This window comes from Sabethes cyaneus, chromosome 2, assembly GCF_943734655.1.
Source record: "Sabethes cyaneus chromosome 2, idSabCyanKW18_F2, whole genome shotgun sequence".
In the NCBI taxonomy this organism is placed as follows: Eukaryota; Metazoa; Arthropoda; class Insecta; order Diptera; family Culicidae; genus Sabethes; species Sabethes cyaneus.
In genome coordinates this window covers 62004102-62028221 of record NC_071354.1, presented here as the reverse complement: position 1 = coordinate 62028221, position 24120 = coordinate 62004102, and the positions used below count along the sequence as shown (strand labels likewise).

Below are 24120 nucleotides of genomic sequence, written 5' to 3'. Positions count from 1 at the left end.
AAGCTTTTTTTTCTCATAAATCACCAATTTTTGTATGAAAGCAACATTTCTTACACGTTTAATGCAGAATGACCCCCGCATGTGGGAAGAGAAGCATCCTTGTTGTCCACGATATGCTCCAAACAACCCTAAGAAGTTGATATCTTTTTTTTTCCCAATGCACACCGTTTCAATGGTGAACTCTAATGGTCCCTCCCTGGTCCTCAGTAAGCTCGATTAGTATGGTGGAGAAACAGTTGAGAGAATACTGTACTAGGTTATTACCGAAGTCTAGCCGTTAAACCGAGGTCGAGGACCAATATCAGGCGAGCTTCATTGGAGCTCGTGCTATGACGGGTTTATCCAATCAATTCGGCATATTTTGATGTTCTTCACAGAGCCGTTATCACGAAACAAATTTAAGTTGTACTTACTTATTTAGATTTATTTGTAAACATTACGTTACTCAACTTCAGCTAACATATTCACAGATAATATCTCACAAAACTAATATAGAAATAAAAGTTTAGAAACTTGTTCGAACTGTTCATTTAAATTATTCTGTTATTCAATATCCCACATAAATTGGAAAGTATTTTTTGGCACGGCCTATCGTAAAACAATGCATGAAACACCTTCAAGCGGGTAAGTGAGTAGCATTAATATCTAATGCCGAAATGAAAAGAAAGAATACGTTTTTTCTTACTCGTAAGCCACAGCTCGATCACATAAAACCATAGGACCACGGTGCAGTTAGACCAGAGGATAGCTTGCCACAGTAGCAATACCACAGTGGTTATCACGGTTACGGGCCATTTTGACAAAACCCTTGTCACCCCAGGTGGTTCCCCACGAGTTCTTTACCAACCAATAATCTTCGCCTTCGTCGCTTGTACCATATCCAACAGCCAGAACCTGTTACGAAAAAATATTTGAATTATTTTCGTTAAAATTGAGATTGTGTTGATTGCGTGTTACTTACACCATGATCTAGGTTCTCAGAGTCGCACTGTGGCTCATAGTACACGCCTTCCGAATAAAACTGGAACGATTCGTGGGAAGCGTCGATAGCAACAGAGACCGGTCCTACCGTTGCCAAAGCCTTTTGCAAGGCTGACTCATCACCCTGAGGAACGTCAACGAATCCCTTATCGACTGCTCCGACCGCTTTCGGATTGAAATGGCAACTATCGTCGATAGCCTCGTAAGGGTAAGACTTCTCCGTATCGATACCGTGGTTATCCTTAATGTACTGGAAGGCGAAATCCATCATTCCTCCATTGCAGCCATTGTTGCCGTATTTACCGGAGCAATCGATTAGATTTTGCTCGGATAGGGATACAAGTTTTCCAGTTTTGCGGAAATGTTGACCCTCAAGCGCTCCGGTAGCCGAGAAAGACCAGCACGATCCGCAGTGACCTGTAACCGTGAATTGATAAATGTTAAAGAAAAAGGCAAAGCATTGGAAGCACATCAATCGTAGGCTCGGCTCTTTTCATCAACAACTGCTCTTGCAGTCTTGAGTGTACTTGTTCGACCGCCTCGAAGCCAGTCAAAACACTGATAAACCAAGCAAAAGCTGGTTTATCTCAAAAGTAATTAAAAGAATAATTGAAATTGAAAAACAAACATTTTAAGGGTGAAACCTATATTAGCCACGAAGATTTAACCTGTCAAAACAAACCATTATCGCTCTTCACTACGAGTGAGAAGAGTGAGAACAATAATTAAATCCCCATTCCAGTTTTGAGCGAATCTACGTGAAGCGTGTTTGCTGCCACCATATACGAAAAGAAAAGAATAGTGCTAATTTAAAGCTAAATTATGTTTTTCCTCTTAAAGAATGATGTTCAACATGTTGCACCTCGCAATGTGGTTTTGGAAAATTTTAAATATTATCACATATTGTGTCGCCAGCACTAAATTAGACTTCCGAAAAAAAACGACACACGATTTTTCTTCCTTACCGTACATTAAACCTAGTGTCGGAAGTAGTGCGCTGTATAGGAAATGAGACGTCAAAAAGTTAGGCTGCTTTACCAACGCGATATTATCGACGTTCGTTTCGCTTTTGCATCGATATTCTTTTATCTCTGCTGGAGCGTCTTTTTTATATATTGCATCTACTTAACCAACAGCTGTTGTCTTCTATCTGCTTTATCGGTTTTATCAACTCAATGCAGAATGTACCTAAAGGGCCTTAAGTCTGCGTTGCGTAGCGTTGGTTGTACTTCGTACCTGTAATTTTCCTGTTTTCTACTGACATTCCGCGGAAAGTCAACAACCTGCGATTAATTATGCTTGATTGTCAGTTACTAGGTGTAGAATTGACTCTTCTGACTTTAGCGGAAAAACGGCAAGGAAAATTACTGCTAAAGATAAATCACCCCGGAGCAAATCCTCTTTTGTGCCTCTTTACTCTACATGTTGTATTTTAATATACACCAAATTCTTTTTTTACACGGGGGATGCGTCCCGTGTAAAAATAAACCGTGTTATTTCGAGAAACCGTGTAAAAAAATCCGTGTTATTTCGAGAAACCGTGCAAAAAAAGTCGTGCAAAAAAAATTCTGCGTAAAAAATCCGTGTAAAAAAAGAATTGTGTGTACAACTGTTGGCGAAATTTGAGTAAAACCGTGTTATTTCGAGAAACCGTGCAAAAAAAGTCGTGTAAAAAAAATCCGTGTAAAAAAATCCGTGCAAAAAAAGAATTGGGTGTACCGAGTATTTTGAAAAATTAAGCTTTTCCTCTTGGGAAACATTCCACGTTTTGCAGCGCGCAATTTATTTTAAGAAAATTTTAAAAATTATTTCTTGTAAGTCTTGTGTTCTAATTGAAAGTCTTATCATCACGATAATATCAACGTTTGTCTCGCTTCTGCATCGTCGATAAGTTTTTTACCTCCAATTAAAGCGACATTTTGTATTCCATCCCATCTGCTTAATCGACATCTGTTTTATCGACTCAACTGGAACGTATATCTGGGGGCGCAGTTTTTTTTATTGTTGGTTTCTGTTATTTTCTTCTTTTCAAAGACATCCCACGAAACATCGAACACAAAATGTTTAGATATTTTATTAAATTTGTAATATAAATAGCATATGATTTATGCACCTCTATTTAAGATCGTCAAAAGCAAATGAATTATGCAACGTCAGTCACTGTAGAATCATCTTGTTTCGTTTAGACAAACGATTAGTAGCAAATTAATGCTAAAAATACTGTGGGCCAAATCCTTTCTGTACCTCTTACTCTTAGCTCTAGTAATGTGTTTAATATCAATATATCCAGCTTTTAAAAACATGAAGGTTTTTCCAGGAAATAAGGAAAAATTTTCCTCTTAGAGAATATTCGACGTTATACAGCGTGTAATTTGTTTTTAGAAAATAATCGTTGCGATAATATCGACGTTCGTCTCGCTTCTGCATCGTCGATATTTCTTTACTTCCGCTTTGTATTGCATCTGCTTAATCGACATTTGTTTTATCGACTCAATTGAAACGTATATCTGCGCGATAATTTTTTATTCTTGGTTACTGTAATTTTCTTGTTTTCAAGTTAGATCCCAACTAAACATCGAATGTATCAAAACACAGCTAGCTTGTATGATTTATACATCTTAATGTCAGAGGTAGTTTGCTCAAACAACCTGGTCGTGCTGTGAGGACCGATTACGGAGTAAGAAACACCAGATTTCACAGTATTGTATGAACTAACAGTTGACTCTGTTGTCACTAGTTTACATACATTTTTCACAAACTACTAACTGAAGTGATACTTTTTTTCAGTTACAAATGAACTACAACAACATGATGCTTACCTTGATCTTTCACAGGAGTGACAGCGCCTTTCTTTGTCCAGTCGACGGTTTTTGGAATCTCGACATTAGCTGGTTCGATGAATGTAACAGGTTCGTCGATTTTGACTGCCTTCAGCATTTGTCTTCGTACATGGAAAGATACGATAGGTAAAGAGGTAAATGGGGTGTTACGTGACACGTCTCCAGTTGCAGTAAAATTCGACTTCTCGTGAATAGACTACTGTAAGCGAAGGCGCGACAGCGACTAATTTTTCTTCAGGGTAATAAGATTATGTTGATATGATTCATACCTTGTTGACGCTTGAACCATTACTCATTATTACTAAGAAAAGTCGGTCGCATTGTGGCAAAAAACTGGCTGTTAAACTTACTTGGGATTGGTACGGTTGAAGCCATTCAGGGTTTGAACGAACTCCTCGTGTAACAAATCGGCATATTTGTTAATCTTTAGACGATATCTTTCATGGCCCAGGTCGTACCGCTGATTGTGCTTGGCAATCTTGTGCTTATTTTGTACGTAGATCTTCATTCGCAATCGTTCCTCGACTTCACTGTCGTACTTTTTGCGGTGTTGCAGCTAAAGAAATGAAAAGAAAATAAACAAGTATGGATTAACTAGAACAGGCACTTTTGTTAACTATAACAACCATCTTCGACAAAACTATTTAATTAAATTGTTGTCTCCCTGGCTTTTTCTGATCTATTTCAAAAAAATTCCGATGCAAAATATATTTTTAATTTCTCTTTTCAAAGTGTTTATTTATTTATTTATACCAATTTAGGTTGTTTGTAGTACTTCAATTATTATGCCAATTGCGAGACGTGTTTTCGCAAACAACATGCAAAATAGTTTAACAGTCAAAATAATGCATTCTATTTCCCCCAGTCTAGTGAGATGAGACTTTTTATTTGTTTGATTGCATTCTAATGGACAGGCATACTTTAACAAAACAGTACCTTTACTAACACGAACTAGGATTCAATCTTTCAGCTTTCAGAATCCGAGGACTCCGTTGTCGAGTTATAGGTATCCCAGGGATTTAAATTTTGGATTTTTACACAAGAATCCTTCTTCTATAAGCAAGACATTCTGTACGAATCTTCTGCAGAAGTCCGGGTAAGTATGAAAACTGTTCTTTAGTTTAGAACATAATTTGAAGAAGTTATACAAAATCGTATTTGTCCGAGCGAATATTTCGATTTGTCCTGACCATCTGCGTTTAAACAACTCGTCCGAGATTGAAATGTCAGAGACCAACAAAACCAGCAGTGTATGACGCCTACAACAGTTCGTCGAATTAATCGCGTCAACTCGGAGACGCCATCGCTGGATAAAATTGAAGCAGCCATCAAGAGTATGAAATTCAATAGAGCACCAGGGATAGGCTGTATTTCAGCCGAGATACTCATAGCTAGCTGACCCATCTTTTTCATCCCAGATAATGCATAAGCTTTTCAGCAATATATGGGATATATTTTCCGGTGGCCTGGTGGACGCAGGGCATATTGGTCAAAGTCCCTAAAAACGAGACCTAACTGAATGCGGTAACTGGCGTGGCATCACGCCATTCGATCTCTTTGACTCAATTTTGATGCATTTGACAGTACCGTCTCAGCCGAGCAAAATTTGACAAGGTTATAAATAGGACATTGTAGAACTAGTTATTATCTACAATTTTGTAGAACAAAGTTTTGCTGTATTTTTTGTATTTACGATGCTACAATGCTGCTAGCTCATTAGCTTAGTGAACTTTTATATTATCACAGTATATATATATTATATTTTTAAATTTGTCAATTGAAAATATTGCATCAAAGAGATGTCGAACAAGATTAAATGTACGACCCATTGCTTGAATGAAATGCGAATCGGAAAAAGCCAAGCGGTCTGAGAATTCTAAGCGCGATTAAGAGGACATAAACGACTAAAATTTCTGAAAAAGTCATAAATTTTTTTTGCAGGTTTTGATTCTGCAGTCTTTTCCGCTTATTTTGATACTGATTTTGTAATGATCCGACCACGGGAACTGGCCGAAAAACAATCGTACACATAAGCATTCCAGTTGAGAAAAAAGAAAAAGTAGAAAAAAAATTGTCTTCTTTTTCCTTTTTCCTTCTGTGTTTCGTTTACAAAGCTCAAAGGTTATAAAAGTCTTTGCCAAGCTTCTACCAATAAAACAAAACAAAAAAGTTTGTTCCGATACGTTGTGTAGTTTCTGAGAAAAAGGTACATAAAGTTTGAAAATCGTGGTTTTACAGGAACGGCGTTTTATTCCGGCGAAGTTCTTCCACGCCGCACTGGAATGCTTATGTGCTCGATCGTTTTTCGACCATTTCCTGTGGTCGGATCATGACAAAATTAGTATCAAAATAAGCGGAAAAGACTGCAAAATCAAAATCTGAAATAAAAAATCTGATTTGTTCAAAAATTTTAATCGTTTATGTCCCCTTAACTTTTAATTGTGCACGACGACAAGTACCTAAAATTATTTTTCTCATTTCTATATTCTATAAATATTTTGTCCAAAATGACTCTGATCAGAATTCAGAAACCAGTCGGTTATTTAGCTCAACTCTACAGCTCAATTCAGAATATTTCTTGCAAGAATTGCAATTTTGAATTAAATATGTATTAAACTCCGCAGTTCGGTCATCGAAGTGATTGTTTTGCATACTAAAAAACGAATGAAACCACTTTTGGCATCAAACGAAGCGTATTCAGTTTCGTTTTGTTGTTTGCAGAATGAACTCGTTTTGATTGGTGAATAAAACCGTTCCGTTACGGAAAAGAGTTTTTGTCGGTTTGCAAAACAATAAACACCATGCACAACAACCGCTCGCTGGCGATAACGAGCGGCGGCGTGTCGTCACTCATTTGGGGAATTGACCTAGCTGATAACGGTTCGAATTTTCTAGGGACATCGTCCCATAGATCATGCAGTGGTACATATTAATTATTGCGTCTGTACGTCATGTTATTGCAATGTACGTTGTTGTTTCCATAAATGGTGCATACGCATTGCATACAACTGCACTATGTACTTTAGACTCCATTTATTATTGGTTTGTTTTTCGACTATTAATAAAACCATTAACTTAGTTTTTTTTTCATCTATCAATCAAAGCCATTAAATTTTTTTTGTAAATTCATGTGGCTGTTATTAGAAATTTACTACCTAATGCCCTTGGTGTACGGAATATGTAACTTGTTTTTGCTCGGCAAAAGATTACGCAGATGACACACTTTCTAAAACATTGATAAAGCGTTCCGTTTGATTATTAGAACAATCTCGCCATACTACTTCAGTCGCGTGCATTCAAACGGCATCATTTACTGATAATTGCGTTACATAGTAAACCAACGTCAAAATACTATTTTGACTGATTAGATGCGCAATAGAGTACGAGAAAGTATTATAGGATTAATTTGCAAGATTCAGTATTTTTCACACTACTATTTTACATGTTCGCTACGCCCTATTAAGTGTCGATAGGTCGTTATACGGGGCGGCATGCAAAACGTGTGACGCAACCGACTCAGATAATTCCTTATCACCCAGCGAACCCGTTACGAATGTCTAACGATGCGACCCATATACAGCTTCAGAACGCTTCTCTTTTTTCACAGCCTTCTGAGCAAACCGTTGCTGAATAAACAGCACATTTTTTGCGCTTCATTCTGTTCTGACTCACTGCACATGGCGTTTGCTTAGTACAGCCCTCCCTATCTGTAAAATGTTTCCGTCAGTCAGGTTTCAAAATCAGCTAAACAGAAAGAGAACAGAACAATCTTAACGATTGTATATATTATTGATTTCGGTGGACAGCAAAAATTTGATCGACGAGTTTCACATAAACAAATATGGATAATAAAAAAGATGGTGGCGAGGATTTATTGATAAGGGTCCGGATACGGGTGTATGGGAACATGATACAAGAACACAGTGTAACTAATTTGAGAGAAAATCTGAATGCGTTGGTCGTTTATTTCTAAATTAAGCACATTGTTCATGTTAATTAAATGCTGGCTGTTTTCATGGTGCTGTTTTCAAAAACATGAAAAGAAATTATGATTTTTAACCATTTTTGCTTTACTTTTTTCAATCATCATCGAATCGATTTTAATAATTATTATATTAAATGAAAGATATTTTAATGAAATTTTTAGTAAAACCGCTGTATCAAAGATTAACTTTTTTAAAGCTACATATTCTTTATTGAATTGGCATACATTTTTGTTGACATAAAAATCAATGTAAGGGTGATGAGGGTGGAGAAATGGGGAGGGGAGGGGTTCATTTCTTTTCACTTATAAGGATTAGATGTAGAAATGGCTGGTTACAAAAGAAAGAGGTGGGAGCAGGCTGATAGCTGATTTAAATGAAGAGAGAGGGCTTTGTTTCTTGCATTATGAGGATTTCCAGAACGAAAACAGATGTACAAATTGCCGGACGACAAAAAGGAGGTGGTCCCAAGCAAGAGTGTGCAGTCGACTAGCTTATTTTATATTTTATTGTTTCGTAAAAAAATAAACAATCTGTACTATGTCAATAATAAAACAAACCAAGTACTTGTCTGCTTTTGTCCTTTCTTTTGTTAAACGATGTATATTGTCTTTAACTAAATACATAAATGGCAAAAAATTCTCGATAATGGCTTCTAAAACCATTCAATGTTTAGAGGTTTTGGTCTAAACCAAATTTAACTCACATTTATCGGCTGGTTGCGCAGCAGGTATAAACAAACCCACACAACCTAATTCGAATGGTCTCACAGCAAGAAACACAACAGCAAAAAAACACATTCAGGGTAGGATGATTTATACTTTTCGCCTCCCCTTTGTTGCTATCATCAGCTGTATCTGACTGTCACGCTACAATCACATACAGTCGTGATGAAGGTAACATTTCGCTGTAGTTGTTTGTTGCTTGCTAATTTTCAGAAACAATTAAGCAAAACATGGCAGCAGCGACAAGAACAAAGAAACAGCAGAGATAGGTATATAACGAAAGTTGAAGATCGTTTAACATATCGCTTTGTAAATATAACACTCGTTCGGGATTTTTTTTATCTTATGAGTAGGACAAACTCAAACTCATCAATGTGAGTTATTCGCCTCTATCGTCGAACATAGTCAAAACAGACGCAAGTGACCTAGGAAAGAAAACTGCGTCATTGAACTTGGCTCTTTGGTTTCCATGTTTATAAGTAGAAAAATTTAAATGTGCAATCATAAATTGAAACTGAGACGCTTTTCCAAACATTTTATGAACAATCGGAAAATAAGTGAAACATACCTTGAATGCTTGCCATTCCTCTTTGACTAATTCGAAAATGGACACTGCATTAGCTGCCGCCACAAAGGCCACAATAAGGATCAGAATCTTCATTTTATGTTACGCCTTCCTTCTCGTCTATCTATTGAAATGAACGAAACAAGATGATTCACGAAATTAGTATTATTTAATAACAGGTTACATCCAATATTGTACCGCAGCAGGTACATTTCTGACTTACAATTAAGAGTATTGAATTATAAGAATACAGTGGCACTTAATTGAACTAGCTTAAACTTACTACACTAAAAACAAAACACAATCAACTACTACAAGCCACCCGAACAGTCGAACGTAAAACAACGAATGAATTCGCTGACGCAACATGCTTGAGCTTAAATGCGATTTACTCTCAGCGGAAAATTGCTGCTCTCTCTTCGCTTTATTTCTAACTGTCAAATTCGAGTACAAACAGCCGCGCGTGGCGCTACCGATGAACACCAAGCACGGAGAATAAAAATGTAGTTTCAACCATATTTATGGTTGTTTTACGCACAAACAAAAATTTTGTTTTGTTTCAAACTGAAATGTATGATTGAAATGAAAATATTTATTGTTATATCAATGTTAAGTTCAAATTTGAAATTTCTTTACTTTTAATTCAAAACTGTTATTTTCTTGATTCAAACAGAATCTCGTTTTGAAACAACAATATTTTCAGGTTGTTATAAAAATCTTTTATTGAGGTTTAAATCAACAATCATTTTGTTTGAAACAAACTGGAGCTTTTTCGCTCCGTGAGGTAGTTGACCAAGGGTAAGTAGCTTAACATTGTTGCAGGCCCAATTTAGGGAACAGCTTACCTCATTGATTACAATTGCGGTACATTCTTTTCACAGTTTATGGCACACTGTGGCCCACCTTTTTGACATTTAAATTTGGAAATGTTAGAAATTGGCAGCCCTGCCAATGTTTGTTATTGTCAAAACGATCAAAACAATCTGGCTGGGCGCAAGCGAATTTGACAGGTTTCTCACGATCAGCACCTCAGCACCTCAGCGGCACAGTAAGGCACAGACTGAACAAAATTTCTATGAATGAGGTGAACGGAACGTTCTCAGCGACTTACCCTTGTAGTTGACCTATTGGAGTAAAAACTGCCGCAGTGGCGCTACCTGCTGCGATAGTCATAAAAACGAAAACAAACGTCAGATGCGGCAAATTTCTTAAAAACATTTCAGTAAATTTAATTTTTAACTAATTTTCGATTCAAAACTTAACTAAATTTTCATCAGATTTGGCAAGAAATTTGCTGTTTTGCAAGGCATTTTTTGCATGTTAACTTCACCTTGGTTACGATTTGACCACTTCTGAATAAAAACAAATGTTCGCGGGAATAAACAAACGTTTTCTGGTTGTCAGACACCGCTATTCTATATTTCGAAGAACGGATTGGTATTGACCTGTTCGACAGAAACTTATGCGCTGACGGTGGTGGTCTTTGGAACTAGCCGAACGGTGAGAAAGTTGACAGTTTGCTTGAAGAATCGGAAAAAAGTTCACTTTTTTAATTTCCTTAATGTAGTGAAACAATGTACAAGTAAAATTATTATTGCAAAATGTAAGAAAATTGAGTACTTTATTTTTGATATATACTTTGTCAGTGGTTTGTTTACAGTACATACGAGAAAATAATGTTTTTGTACATTTATGCGACAGCAAACAGGTTACATATCACGCTATATTATAAAAATCCACGTGCTTGAGTGGTAAAAAACTTGTTTTTTGTGAAATTAATATAAACCAGACTATTGCAAGCAAGATACAGGATAACTAAAGAGAACATTCATATTTTCATGTAGTGCCGGAGCAACATGGTTCAATAGGACTAAAAGATATTCGAATCTTTAGAACTTTGACTTGAATCGATACAAAACAACCATAAGGATTTTGTAAAGTAGAAAAACATTCCAATAATATGCAAAAACCGCTTTAGGATCACTGCTGCGTTCGATTAGTTAAGTCGCCACACTAACTATTACATGTATTCTTCAAATTTATGCTCTTTCAATTCACTATTTTAAAAGTGTTTCTAAAATAACTTGTAAAACAGCAAATTTCTTACAAAACCTGATAAAAATTTAGTAAAGTTTTCAATTGAAAACCAGTTAAAAATTAAATTTACTGAAATTTTTTTATGAAATGTACCGCATCTGACATTTGTTTTCGTTTTTCTCACCATCGCAACAGGTAGCGACACGCCGGCAGTTTTTACTCAAATTTGTCAATTTCGAACGAAAGTTTGTTTCGAAGGAAATTTCCGCCTGCAAAATCAGATGGGCAAAACATCTCGTTCCAAACAAGTCGAACGAAATAAAGATTCGTTCGAAATACATAATAGGGGTTAGAATTACTAATAGCGGTGTTGAAGCAGTAAAACCTAAGGGGATTAGGAAATAACTAAGTTCAACCTGAGTGGTAGCGGCGAGGGGGTTAGGGTGGTCATAAGAATAAAATTTCCACACTTTCAAGCTAGAAATGTCTGTTTAGAGCACAAGAAAATTTACGGGGCTGATTGTACGATCCTCGTCGACTGATTATACTAGAACACTCAATTTTAATCAAAATAATTTTTAACTGAAAATAATTGGGTCCTAAAATTTGTGATAAAAAGATGATTTTATTAGAAGGAACGATAAAGCTTCCCATTATGACTACCAGAGTATAGTTTTTTCTTTTTTAAAAAGATGCAGAGCACTAAAAAATTAAAAAACAAAAATATTGTAATTTATTTTCCCTTGACATTAGAGATCTTCCATGACATAACGAAAATAAAACGTTTTGGCAACAATGATTACTTTTTCTCACTGGCAACTCTGATTTGACATGAAGCATTGCACGCAGATGTCAGTGCGTTTTTTTTTCGTCCCAGATTTGACAGTGTTGTGGGGTTTGTTTTGATTACTTGAAGATAGAATTAACAAAAGGGCGAATGTCGCAAGCGTAAACAAACCGAGTGAGGGTTGGTTTTCCTATGCTAGTCCAGCAAAAAGTAACTCTCACCCGTTTTGTTTACATTTGCGACATTCGCCCTTTTGTTAATTCTATCTAGACTTATTCGCAAGACCCAGAAGCAAAAAACTGCAAAAATGACAAAAATATATGTTGTGCAGAACTGATATCATTTTTCTGCTTCGGAAAAGTGGGGCATTTCCGGTTTCCACAAACAAGTGGTACGAATTACAAGTAATAAACTCACTAGCAATAAAATTATGTTACAAAGGGAATCAAAACAAAACACACAAAAACGTCAAACCAGAGTTGAGGTTAGGCACCGTGCAAAGGTTTATTAGAGCAGCTGATCGTTTTGACAGTTACAGCTTCGCAGTTGTCTCTTGTGCTTGTCTGAGTTTTGCTGGTCGTGAGGAAGTGGAACATCAAATTTGTACTAGTTATCGGATAAAAGTTTTGATTCGGGCAATGTATTCCAATCCATCGATTCACGGTGCTAGACTTTGTCCAAATCTAGTTTGCGCTAAGAATGACTAAACGATGTCAAACTGATGGCCAACAGTATAATCTCGGTACAATCGACCCCGCAGAACAGTATGAAAAAAAAACGCCAACCAAAACTGGCACCGTATTATCAATCAGATTGGTATGTTCTGCTACTCCGATGTGAATCAGCAATAGGGCGAACGGCAGACCAAAAATTTCTGTGCGTTTCTAACCAAACACGGTCGCATCTCGATGGCTGGTGTTGCCTCCGAAAACTGAAGCCATCCACGCTGTGACCAAGTGCAGTCACTACGCTTATTGCTGATTTTGACAAAGGTCTTAATTAAACTGAGATGACCGGAACCGGAAAATGAGCTGTAAACTCAGAAAATGTTTTAGGTCGCGATCAGAGCTGCCACAAATACAGATATTTGTGCATACATAAATTTGGAACCCATCAATTATTTCAGTTGCTGTGATGTCTGGCTCTACTAATGTTCCTGAATTTTAAAGTAGTCCATAAACTATTTATGTTATTTAAAAGATTAGATCGAGAAAATTAAATACAGTGGACCCCCGTTCGTTTGAACGATTCCTCATGCAAACTAACGGGGTTACTTTTTAATTTGAACAACTGGTAACCCGAAATATGCTGAAACCTGTGTGAACTGGCCGCCCTGCTCTTTGTTATTGTTTTGGTGGTTTGTTTTAGTTGGCAGTTGCAAGTGCGAATATTGCATTTTCTGATCGGATTTCTATCTTAATCGTTAGGAAAACGACATGTGAAACCGATTAAACACGCTAGGTCAGTACAAACAAATCGTGTTTATGTGCATTGTCAGCACTGTCTGCATAAACAAATGATGTCATGTTGAGAATGACGTTTGAACCATTTTTAATTTGTACGTCGTGCAAACCAACGGGGTTCAAATTAAAAAGTGTTCAGATTAAAAATGGTCAAACGAACGGGGGTCCACGGTACTTCGGAGAAAACGGTAGGGTCCCAAATTTACGCATGCACAAATATCTGTATTTACGGCAGCTCTGGTCGCGATTGCCAAGCCATTTCCTGACTTTGCAACTTTTGATTTTTTGACACACTATCACATGAGCGTGAAGGTAAGCAAAAAGTTTTTCGTGACATTTCAAGACATACTATGGTTTCTTTTTATAATTCGTGTTGTCTAGACACCGCTTGACACAACCATGCACAACTATAGTTTGTCTATATAAGGTTGCCCAAATGTTTATTTTTTGTTCAAAATTTCACAAAATTAAAAAAAAAAGGTTTTTAACGGCAATAGCCTAAAAATGTAAAATTGAATATCAAAATATGTGTTCCTAACCCTAACCTTATCGATTCAAGCTAAAAACGACATAGGGCTTTAGGACCCAATTCTCTCCATTTCTTGAATAAATCCTTTTTTTCACGATTATTCAAGCAAACTATCGACTCTCTCACCGTACACTCTTAAATGATTCTACTTGTAAATTGGTCGGATTTAGTTAAAGTTAGGTTGAAACTACTCAAAATGCCCTTAAAGTGTACAAACTCAGATTTTGAGTAGTTTTTCAACCAAAAAATTGGTAGTAGGAACTTAAAATTGCGTTATTTGTCATAGAGAATAATTCAATTATCGGTAGCAAGTAGCCAAAATTGGTTGAAATTTTTACCCAAAGTTTGAGTTTGTACACTTTAAGGGCATTTTGAGTAGTTTCAACCTAGCTTCAACTAAATCCGACCTATTTACAGGTAGAATCATTTAAGAGTGTAGGCTAGTTCTAAAGACCACCACCGGTTGCACAAAAGTTTCTATCAAACACAGACTTGTCATTCGCAGTCTACCACGAATCAGATGTCCTTGATCGCAAACTTTTCATTTGCGTGTGCCCAATTTATTATTTGACAAATGAGAATGACAGATTTTGATGAAGTTTTTCATTCACTATACTAAACTTCGCGTTTGCACTCGCTAGAATTAAAAAACTGCAAAATAAGAACGGTCGGAATATGACTTCTCCGGATCAAATCCAACAGGAGAAGGCAGCTCGCCGGGCGGCGTTAAGGAATGAGTATTGGCGAACAATGACCAATCCTCATGCTCGTGGGGAAGGAGTAGGAGTAGTAAGTTTAAGTTCTATTGACTGTCTTCGATGGTTATGTCATCATTTAGTACTGTTTTAAAGCAGCAAATAATCCTTGTTTTCATTATTTTCAGTTTGATACTGGTTTGGCACGCTATCAAGCGATGACAGTGAACCAATTCGAACATTTTAAGCCCACCGGCCGTACATTTCGCGCTGGCATGTTTACAGTGGTAATCCCGATCGTAGTCTATGCTTGGATGCTAAAAAAGGAGCGTGATGGTCGAGAACAGAAGTACCGTACTGGCCAGGTAGCATACAAGGATCGCTATTTCAAGTTTATTTAAATTTCGCAAACAGTGTCCAACGTTTGAGATCACAATGTGTTTAGAAAATCAATTTGTAATAAACGAGGTGTTATAAATAGGTATTTTATTTTTCCTCTAATTGTTTATCACGACTGATGACGTGATCCTCGAATTTTACCATATAAGTGGTACCTTTATGCCAGTGGGCTGATACTTGACATGTCTGTAATTGTGGATTAAAAAGAAAACTATATTAGGAATAAGCACATAATGTACCTATTGATAACTTTATGTTAGTCCACGTATTCAATGAACGTTGTTGCAGATGGCCTTAATTTTAGACTGCAATCATTGCAAAATGTTCTATAATTTTTTTGAGTCAGCTGCTAAAAAACTTCCATGTTTGAAATAAATTCAAACATCTCCCTGAACCCTGATATTTAAAAAAATATTTGAAAGAGCGTCAAAAATTGAACCCAAGGAAAAAACTCTAGAAATAAACTTAATCAATACAAAAAGAGAAGCCATAAGTCTTGTAGATGATAACACTGTAACCTAAATAAGCAAACATAAAAACTTACAAATCCACAGTTCGACAGTACAGCCTGAATGATTCCGGCAACGAATACAGCACAGTTAAGCGATCCTTTATCCTTCGGCACACTGATAAATTTGTTAACTAGAGGTTCCTTCTCAATTATATAGTATGTACATTCGTCATCAGTGGCATGCTCCAATTTATCCGCTTCTTTTCCAAAAAGGGTCTGCAATAAGAAAAAGTATAACCACATGTTGAGACAATCAATAAAAATTTGTTGGAAACACGCTACAAACATTCGCCAACACCATAAACTTTAGGCTAAACAGATATATCATTTTAGAAAATTTGATTCCATCGATTAACAAGACTCTAAACCAATAATTACCTTCCACAGTGTGGTTTTGATAAATAAAAGCATATTGATAAGCTTTGTTTCGCGTTTGGAATTCCGTTCCCTCAAGAAATATAGATCGATTATCCGGCATCCAACATCTTTTCCCAAATCATGAAGCCTGGAAAGTTAAGGGTATTAGCCATCTGTAACACAATAACTATATTGAAGTCCTACTTGTTTTGCAAATCAGGTATCGTGTTTACTCGACTTTGTGAATATTGTACCACTTCCGAGAAAAGCAATGCGTAACAACTGAGTGAAACTTCACCTTTTCCACGGCTTAACGGTTTATCCAGGATGCTGAGTTTTGGACGATTCGAAAGATTAAGGTTGATTTTTTCCATCGTCAGTTCAAGCCTGTTTCCGGGTTTCTACGTTATCTATATTATTACGTATTAAATGCGTAATTCTGATAATAAAATTAATCAACGCAAATTATTGCATCAACAGTAATGTGTTCCGTTTTGATATAGACAAACTACAAACAAACTTGATCAACAAAGCAGCACTGTAATGAAACGATTCGTTGTCAAATCGATTGAGCGTGCACGTGTGCGTGTGGCAAAATGATTCTTCAATGAAGTATTCCACCACGCACACATATAAAGATTTTTTGACATTAGCTGAGGCCCTCGCTGAAGCTGTTTGCAGTAGGAGTAATATCAACAACATCAAATTCCAAACTCCCGGATCCCCTCCTCCACTCTTTGCTCCCCTCTCACTCCTACATGAAGTATTCCACCACGCACACATATAAAGATTTTTTGACATTAGCTGAGGCCCTCGCTGAGGCTGTTTGCAGTAGGAGTAATATCAACAACATCAAATTCCAAACTCCCGGATCCTCTCCTCCACTCTTTGCTCCCCTCTCACTCCTACATAAGCGATCCTCAGCAAATGTCATTCTCGTTAGTGACGAAACCGCAAATTACTTCATAAGCGATCCTCAGCAAATGTCATTCTCGTTGGTGACGAAACCGCAAATTACTTCATGCACGTTGCTCTATTCTCATTTTTTTAGTACGTACGATTGCGCCACCTAACTGCGGGTTAACGAAAGAAGACTTAAAATATTTTATCTAAAACACCTGAACGTACCGCAAGCGCACCTATTTCTGCGTACCGCATATTTTAATTAACAATTGAAACATTTTCAAATTAATAACTTCGTGCACTCATATTTCGGTGTGTTAATGAATTTAACAATTTGCAAGAACTAGAAAAGTGACCGGAATGCGGTGTGCGCGACACGCTTACTGTATTTGTTAAAATTCCAGATGCATAAAACTAAGATTTATAAAGATTTTTCTTCTAATTTTTTGTAACAAACGTAAGCATATCAACAATAAGCTCGTGTGAACTTTAGTTTGAACATTTTGGCACCAACTTTTCAAAAGGGCGTATCTACAATATGTAAACAAACCGAGCGAGGGTTTCTTTCCCTAATACTTACTTTACTTTAATGGCAACAATCCGTTAACGATCCTGCGTCGAATGACGCCAGTACTGTCGGTCCTGGGCTGCCGTTCTCCAATCCCCACGAACACCAACTGAACGTGCATCGTCTTCGACGGCGCACTCCCATTAGGTGCGGGGTCTGCCTCGGATTCTACGGCCTCTTCCTGGTTCTCTGCTGACAATAGTCTTGGCTACTATTTCGTCGAGCATTCTGGCCACGTGCCCAGCGCACCGCAGCCTGCCACATTCAATCAGCAACGTAAAGAATCCAGTCTACCGACTACCCTGGAGTTTGCCGGGGAGAAGGCAGGTAATACTCCCGCAATCTGTAGACTATTTGCAACGAAATTCTCTAGCGTCTTCTGTAATGAAACATGTTAATACTGGCAGCACTTCTGGTCACGCTACTGTAACGGTGGGCATCGACCCGTCATCGAGATTGTCAACTGGAGGTTGGCATTAGCAACTTCCTGTTTCATACATAAAGCAAACGTTGAACAGTTCAGTTATATTTTGTGTGAGGTGAGAAAGCTGCTAAAAATATGTTAAATATTTATAAAAATTGAATTATTTTCCTATATTAAAAGTAAATTTATTTTCTCTCTTTTATTAAAAAATACCTAATTAAAATCACGCAGCTAAAATAATTAGATAACCTACTTAAAACTAAAGTTTAGGTTAGATTTGTTCCTAAGACGAAGATACACGTGCAAACCGATTTTTGTGAGTGATTAAACTTATATCTATACATGCTAAACTTCTTAATGCTAATTATAAATAAATCTACAGCTAAAGCTGCTGCTACTACTACTACTAAAACAACGGAAGCGAGTTTCGTTGTGGCCAGCTAAAAGAAATCCTTATCTCACGGAACGTCTAGGAACAAACTTTAGAAAAATCGTCCACAGAACGATTAAATTTCGACATGCAGTCCATCCCGGAGCATTCCGAAGATCGCACAGTACCACTCGCAGGAACGCTCGACGAGAATCGATCAGATTGCGTACAATGCGAGCGCCCAAACGGAGCGGATAATATGGTGCAGTGCGATAACTGTCAAGCATGGTGGCACTTTTCGTGTGTGGGTGTCTCCGAGTCGATCGAGAACCGCTCGTGGTCATGCCCAAAGTGCCAGCCAGATGATGTGCTTAGCGTCGTTTCCTCGTCTCGTGCCTCCCGTACTACCGATAAATCGGCGAGATCCTCGAGGTTGAATTTGCAGCTTGAGAAGCTGAACGAGCTCCAAGCAATACACCGTACGTTCGTCGAGGAAAAATATAAGCTGCTTGAGTCGCAGCTCGAAGGTGATAACAGGAGTGTAAACAGCAAGAGCAGTCGAGTTAGTAAGCGGTCCAATACCGCCAAGGTTATGAACTGGGTAAAATCGTGTGCAGAGCAGACCGGAATCATCCACGTACCGACATCAAAGGACGAAGGCATGACAAATTTGCCGCCAGTACGAATCGACCAGACGCAACCGATAGCCACTACCACCACCAGCCACATTCCAATACCGAAGCTGTTACCAGATGGTAACAATCTGCAGAGTCCGCTTAAACATCCCGCCATGCCGACACACCGATACTCATGTACAACGACGTGTGCGGATCCAGTTACTGGAATTATTAATGCTGTTTCTCAACCAAGTGACGTTTTAACGCAGCACGTCGCTTCCAACAGTGCGATGCCACTAGCACAATCAACGCCAACGTGCTTACTACATCCCGCAGCAGTTTCACTGCCTACAAATGCGCGACCAAAGCCAACGGTGGCACTGGTGGATTTGATACCCGCGTCAGTAGCGTTTACAGCGCCGGTATCTCAGTCTACAGTGACAAAGGCCTTACCAGATACGATTCCTGTACCAGCATCCGAGCAGGCATTAATCACTGCACCGCCAACCGGACCACCAGTTGTTTCCGTGCCAGTACCGTCGTATGTGATGAAGCAGCCACCACCGTTGCTGCAACAAAATGGTGTATTCTCGCAACATACACAGCCACGAGCGTCTGTGGTTACCGTCGAACCTATAGGGTTTTCTGGAAAACAGTCGGTATCTACGATCGCACATCCATCCACGATTGAACGTTCATCGATACCAGCGTTGGCACCTCCGCCAACGTACCATTCATCGGCACCTGACGCTAATCTTGGGAGAGCGTTTACCGTGCCGCCAGTGGTGCATCTTACTTCTTTGTTTTCACATCCATCTACATCAGCGCAACTTCCGGATCAACCAGTTGGGCCATTACCACCAGCTGAAAATGTCCTACCGGCGACCATGCCTGCGACGGCATCTGTGCCGATTCCTGATGTAAATTGGGGATCACAGTTTCAACGAGTGACAACAGCCACACCGACGAATGTAAGTTCATCTGCACCGGTACCCGTACCGCCTGCATCGACATCGACTTCGTGGCCTGGGCCACTCCCTGGTGAAGTATTCCGCTTGCCACCAGGTAAGCCAGTAAATCCTCTACAAGAAAATACACCTTTAAACCATATCGATGCCAACCACCAACATTTAATAAAACAATTAGGTAGTATTGCCTTATCACCTGCGCAAGCACCATTGCTTAACACAAATTTAGCCACTTTCGTCCTCACCCCCTCGCAACTAGCCGCCAGGCAAGTAATGCCGCGTGATCTACCCCCCTTCTCTGGCAACCCCGCCGATTGGCCACTATTTGTCAGCAGCTTTATTAATTCTACGCTAGCTTGTGGGTACTCTAGCACAGAAAACTTGTGCCGACTGCAACGATGCCTCAAAGGCGCTGCATACGAGGCTGTGCATAGCCGATTACTTCTACCTGAATCGGTACCTCACATAATGGAGACACTCCATATGTTATATGGGAGACCTGAACTACTTATTTCTGCTCTCCTGGGGAAAGTAAGGTCAGTGCCAGCACCGAAGCTGGAAAATTTTCAAACCATTATCGATTTTGGGTTGTCAATTCAGAGTCTGTGCGACCACTTAGAAGTTGCCGGTCAAACTGCACACCTGTCAAATCCCACCCTCCTCGTCGAACTAGTTGCGAAACTTCCTCCACATCTTCAATTAGAGTGGGGCACAAATCTTCAGCGCTTTCCTGAAGTAAATTTGAAAACGTTCGGAAACTTTATGTCGTGTGTGGTGCAATCAGTGAGTAAAGTGACTACATATGCCAGCAATAATGCTGGTAGTCGGAGAAGGCAAGAGTAACGAGTGGACAAGAGGTTGTATTATGAAAGTGGTCAAGGGGGTAGACTGTAGAATACGGCAAGCAATCGCACAAACTGCGAGGGGGTTGATGCGAAGGCCAGTAGCAAAGTTGGCAGTTTTAGAGGTTGACGAAGGCTGTAAAACGGGACCTGGTGGCCAGTTTTACGGGGGAGAGAATGTTAATACTGGCAGCACTTCTGGTCACGCTACTGTAACGGTGGGCATCGACCCGTCATCGAGATTGTCAACTGGAGGTTGGCATTAGCAACTTCCTGCTTCATACATAAAGCAAACGTTGAACAGTTCAGTTATATTTTGTGTGAGGTGAGAAAGCTGCTAAAAATATGTTAAATATTTATAAAAATTGAATTATTTTCCTATATTAAAAGTAAATTTATTTTCTCTCTTTTATTAAAAAATACCTAATTAAAATCACGCAGCTAAAATAATTAGATAACCTACTTAAAACTAAAGTTTAGGTTAGATTTGTTCCTAAGACGAAGATACACGTGCAAACCGATTTTTGTGAGTGATTAAACTTATATCTATACATGCTAAACTTCTTAATGCTAATTATAAATAAATCTACAGCTAAAGCTGCTGCTACTACTACTACTAAAACAACGGAAGCGAGTTTCGTTGTGGCCAGCTAAAAGAAATCCTTATCTCACGGAACGTCTAGGAACAAAACACTTCAAGTCAAATCGACACTGCTGCTAACAATGTTATTCCTACCGGTCGCGCAATCTCATCTATTGATTTCGACGACCGTGTCGTACTCTCTGCAACTGCCAAAATGAAGCATTCGATTTCTCCCGGTTCCGACGGAATCCCTGCAACACTTATAAAACATTGTATAACCGGTTTGCTTGCACCAATCTCACATCTGTTTCGCCTATCTCTGGCCAGCGGACGTTTTCCTGAAGCATGGAAACAAGCCTATATGTTCCCAGTTTTCAAAAAGGGAGATCGAAAATCGACAACTTCAGGGGAATATCAGCCTTATGTGCTGTATCGAAGCTGTTCGAGTTAGTAATCATCGAGCCAATCTTCTCCCATTGCCAACAAACGTTAGCCAACGAGCAGCATGGTTTCCTCCCAAAGCGATCCTGCGCTACGAATTTGCTTTGTTTCACTAGTTACGTGACTGATAGATTCACTGAACGTTCGCAAACTGACGCAATATATACTGATCTCTCCGCTGCCTTCGACAAAGTCAACCATCGTATTGCCGTCGCCAAGCTGGACCGCCTCGGATTCTGTGGGAGCTTGCTGAACTGGTTTACATCCTATCTGACAGGACGAACTCTCCGTGTGAGGATCGGCCAGGAGATCTCGGATCCATTTTCCACCTCGCCTGGGATTGCACAAGGCAGCCATCTGGGTCCGCTGGTCTTCTTGCTCTATTTTAATGATGTACATACCTTGCTCGATCGCGCGCGACTGGCGTTTGCAGACGAAGTTATTCTCGAAAATCAACTGCATCGGCGATGCTCATCTCCTCCAGAAACAATTGGACATTTTCGCGCATTGGTGTGAACTAAACCGCATGCTACTCAACCCATCAAAATGCTTAGTAGTGACGTTTACCAGGAAACTGCAGCCGCTGAACTTTGATTACAGCCTTGATTCAACCCCGATCCCACGAGTCGATCACGTGAAGGACCTTGGCGTAATACTGGACTGCCGTCTCACCTATAAACAGCACATGACATTCATTGTGTCTAGAGCCTCTAGAATGCTGGGTCTAATTATTCGCATGACAAGAGAATTCCGAAACATACAATGCCTTACCGCCTTATATTGCTCATGAGTGCGATCTCCTCTCGAATACTGCTCGTCGGTGTGGAATCCACACTACAACAACGCTGTTTTACGGATCGAAAATATCCAACGTAGATTCGTTCGCTATGCTCTACGCCTTCTACCTTGGAGGCAACCTATGCAGGTCACTCCTTATGAGGAACGTTGTCAACTTCTTCGACTCGACACACTCGAGCTTCGCCGCGATACCTCTCGTGCAATGACTGTCGCAGACGTTTTAACAGCCCATATCGACTGCCCAGACATCCTCCAGTTGATAAACATAAACGCCCCCTCCAGAACTTTAAGGATGGTTCCAACACTACGTCTACCGCTCCGACGAACTAACTATGGTGCCAACAGTGCGATTATAGGCTTGCAAAAAGTTTTCAACAAAGTGTCAGCCGTTTTCGACTATCATTTGTCCCGTAACGTGCAACGCACAAAAATTATTTTAATATTAAGACGACGCTTTTATCATTAGGGCAACTGTGTCTGTTGATATATATATATGTAAATAAATAAATAAATAAACTCCACTTCGGCACCAACACCACTTGGTCTACCACGCTCTCTGTCAGCAACCATGTACTTCGTTTGACGGTGTTAATGGTAAGCCCCAGCGTCGCTCGAATGAGCGTAAATAGTTTCATCGGAAAACCATGTTCTTGCATTATCTGCCACAGCTCATTTCGTTTGACTGAATCGTACGCCGCCTTAAATTCTACAAACAGAGGATGTATCTGCAAGTTGTACTTCCGGAACTTGTCTAGCAACTGACGCAGGGTAAACATTTGATCCGTCGTGGACCGACCCTCATAAAAACCAGCGTGATTCTCGCCGACGAAGGACTCCACTAACGGTCTCAGTCCACATAACAGGATACGGGAGAGCACCTTATAGGCAGAATTGAGCAATGTAATTCCTCGAGAGTTTTTACACTGGATTTGATGCCCCTTTTTAAAAATTGGGCAAATGAGACCATTAAACCACTCCTCTGGTATTTGTTCTTTCTCCTAGATCCTGACAATGATCCGGTGGATTGCTTCGTACAGGCACTCACTCGCCGCTTTTAGAAGTTCAACCGTCCTTCCTACCTTCTTAACCTCCTCCTGTGTTGGTGGCTCCACAGCTTGGTCATCGCTTACAATTCTTATCCTGTCCCTGCTAATTTCCGCGTTTGCCTCTCCATTCAACAGTGTCTAGAAGTGGCCTTCCACCTGGCTGCTATCGCCGTTTTATCAGTAAGCAAGTTACCAGTACTAACATTGCACATTACAGACACGGCAAAATTCATGGTGAGACTAACATTGGAACCATTTTGAATTTGCACATCGTGCAAACCAGCGAGGCTCAAATTAAAAAGTGTTCAGATTAAAAACGGTGAAACGAACGAGGTCCACGGTACTAGCTTTATAAAGCGCGTTTTCAGCACGTTGCGGTTGACGTCAAAGTCGAAGTATGGCACGAAGTGGTTAAAGTTGCGTTGTAAGCCAATTGCAGTACTGAAGGCGGTATAATTAGTTCTTCAGTGCGGTATATGCAAGCAGTAAGGAGTAATTTAATTTAATTTAATTTTTTTTTCGTCTCGAAGTCTCGTACAGACTGTTCCTATTACTTAATCTACGTTTAAAAATTGTTATACTTATGTTAAAGTCATGGCACTCAAATACATCTTCAAAATTTCTCCAATATACATCAAATGGGTTGTTTTGGCCATATGTAGTACGGTACACGGGAAGCCCCAGGAAA

At 39.2% G+C, this 24120-nt stretch overlaps 3 protein-coding genes across 4 annotated transcripts; 1 reads left to right on the top strand and 2 right to left on the bottom strand.

Moving 5' to 3' along the window:
* Window positions 1-399: 399 nt before the first annotated feature.
* Window positions 400-9430, bottom strand: LOC128737007 (cathepsin L). Of its 2 annotated transcripts, XM_053831549.1 has the most exons (7): window positions 9318-9430; window positions 9098-9218; window positions 4172-4377; window positions 3801-3922; window positions 962-1398; window positions 686-894; window positions 400-614 (listed from the first exon to the last, which is right to left on the bottom strand). In XM_053831549.1, exons 2-6 carry the CDS (start codon window positions 9188-9190, stop codon window positions 733-735), a joined length of 1020 nt encoding a protein of 339 aa, XP_053687524.1. In that variant the 5' UTR covers window positions 9191-9218; window positions 9318-9430; the 3' UTR covers window positions 400-614; window positions 686-732. The 2 variants fall into 2 exon arrangements, with proteins under 2 accessions (XP_053687524.1, XP_053687523.1); XM_053831548.1 differs by having other exon boundaries at window positions 401-894.
* Window positions 9431-14505: 5075 nt separating this feature from the next.
* On the top strand, window positions 14506-15099 carry LOC128737013 (NADH dehydrogenase [ubiquinone] 1 beta subcomplex subunit 4). Its single transcript, XM_053831556.1, has 2 exons — window positions 14506-14699; window positions 14794-15099. The coding sequence occupies exons 1-2, from the start codon at window positions 14586-14588 to the stop codon at window positions 15004-15006; spliced, it is 327 nt and encodes a 108-aa protein (XP_053687531.1). The 5' UTR covers window positions 14506-14585; the 3' UTR covers window positions 15007-15099.
* LOC128737012 (trafficking protein particle complex subunit 5) lies at window positions 14955-16350 on the bottom strand. Its single transcript, XM_053831555.1, has 4 exons — window positions 16077-16350; window positions 15894-16020; window positions 15549-15731; window positions 14955-15190 (listed from the first exon to the last, which is right to left on the bottom strand). Exons 1-4 carry the CDS (start codon window positions 16244-16246, stop codon window positions 15092-15094), a joined length of 579 nt encoding a protein of 192 aa, XP_053687530.1. The 5' UTR covers window positions 16247-16350; the 3' UTR covers window positions 14955-15091.
* Window positions 16351-24120: the final 7770 nt, after the last annotated feature.

What these genes read in the sequence shown, in the direction of transcription:
- LOC128737007 (XM_053831549.1), bottom strand. Translation starts at nt 9,190, where the DNA reads ATGAAGATTCTGATCCTTATTGTGGCCTTTGTGGCGGCAGCTAATGCA. An exon ending in AGGAATGGCAAGCATTCAAG is followed by an intron (nt 4,378 to 9,097) that starts GTATGTTTCACT and finishes TCATTTCTTTAG; the next exon opens with CTGCAACACCGCAAAAAGTA. An exon ending in CACTCCTGTGAAAGATCAAG is followed by an intron (nt 1,399 to 3,800) that starts GTAAGCATCATG and finishes TCACGGTTACAG; the next exon opens with GTCACTGCGGATCGTGCTGG.
- LOC128737012 (XM_053831555.1), bottom strand. Translation starts at nt 16,246, where the DNA reads ATGGAAAAAATCAACCTTAATCTTTCGAATCGTCCAAAACTCAGCATC. An exon ending in TCAAAACCACACTGTGGAAG is followed by an intron (nt 15,732 to 15,893) that starts GTAATTATTGGT and finishes TTCTTATTGCAG; the next exon opens with ACCCTTTTTGGAAAAGAAGC. An exon ending in TACTGTCGAACTGTGGATTT is followed by an intron (nt 15,191 to 15,548) that starts GTAAGTTTTTAT and finishes CCACAATTACAG; the next exon opens with ACATGTCAAGTATCAGCCCA.
- LOC128737013 (XM_053831556.1), top strand. Translation starts at nt 14,586, where the DNA reads ATGACTTCTCCGGATCAAATCCAACAGGAGAAGGCAGCTCGCCGGGCG. An exon ending in GTGGGGAAGGAGTAGGAGTA is followed by an intron (nt 14,700 to 14,793) that starts GTAAGTTTAAGT and finishes CATTATTTTCAG; the next exon opens with TTTGATACTGGTTTGGCACG.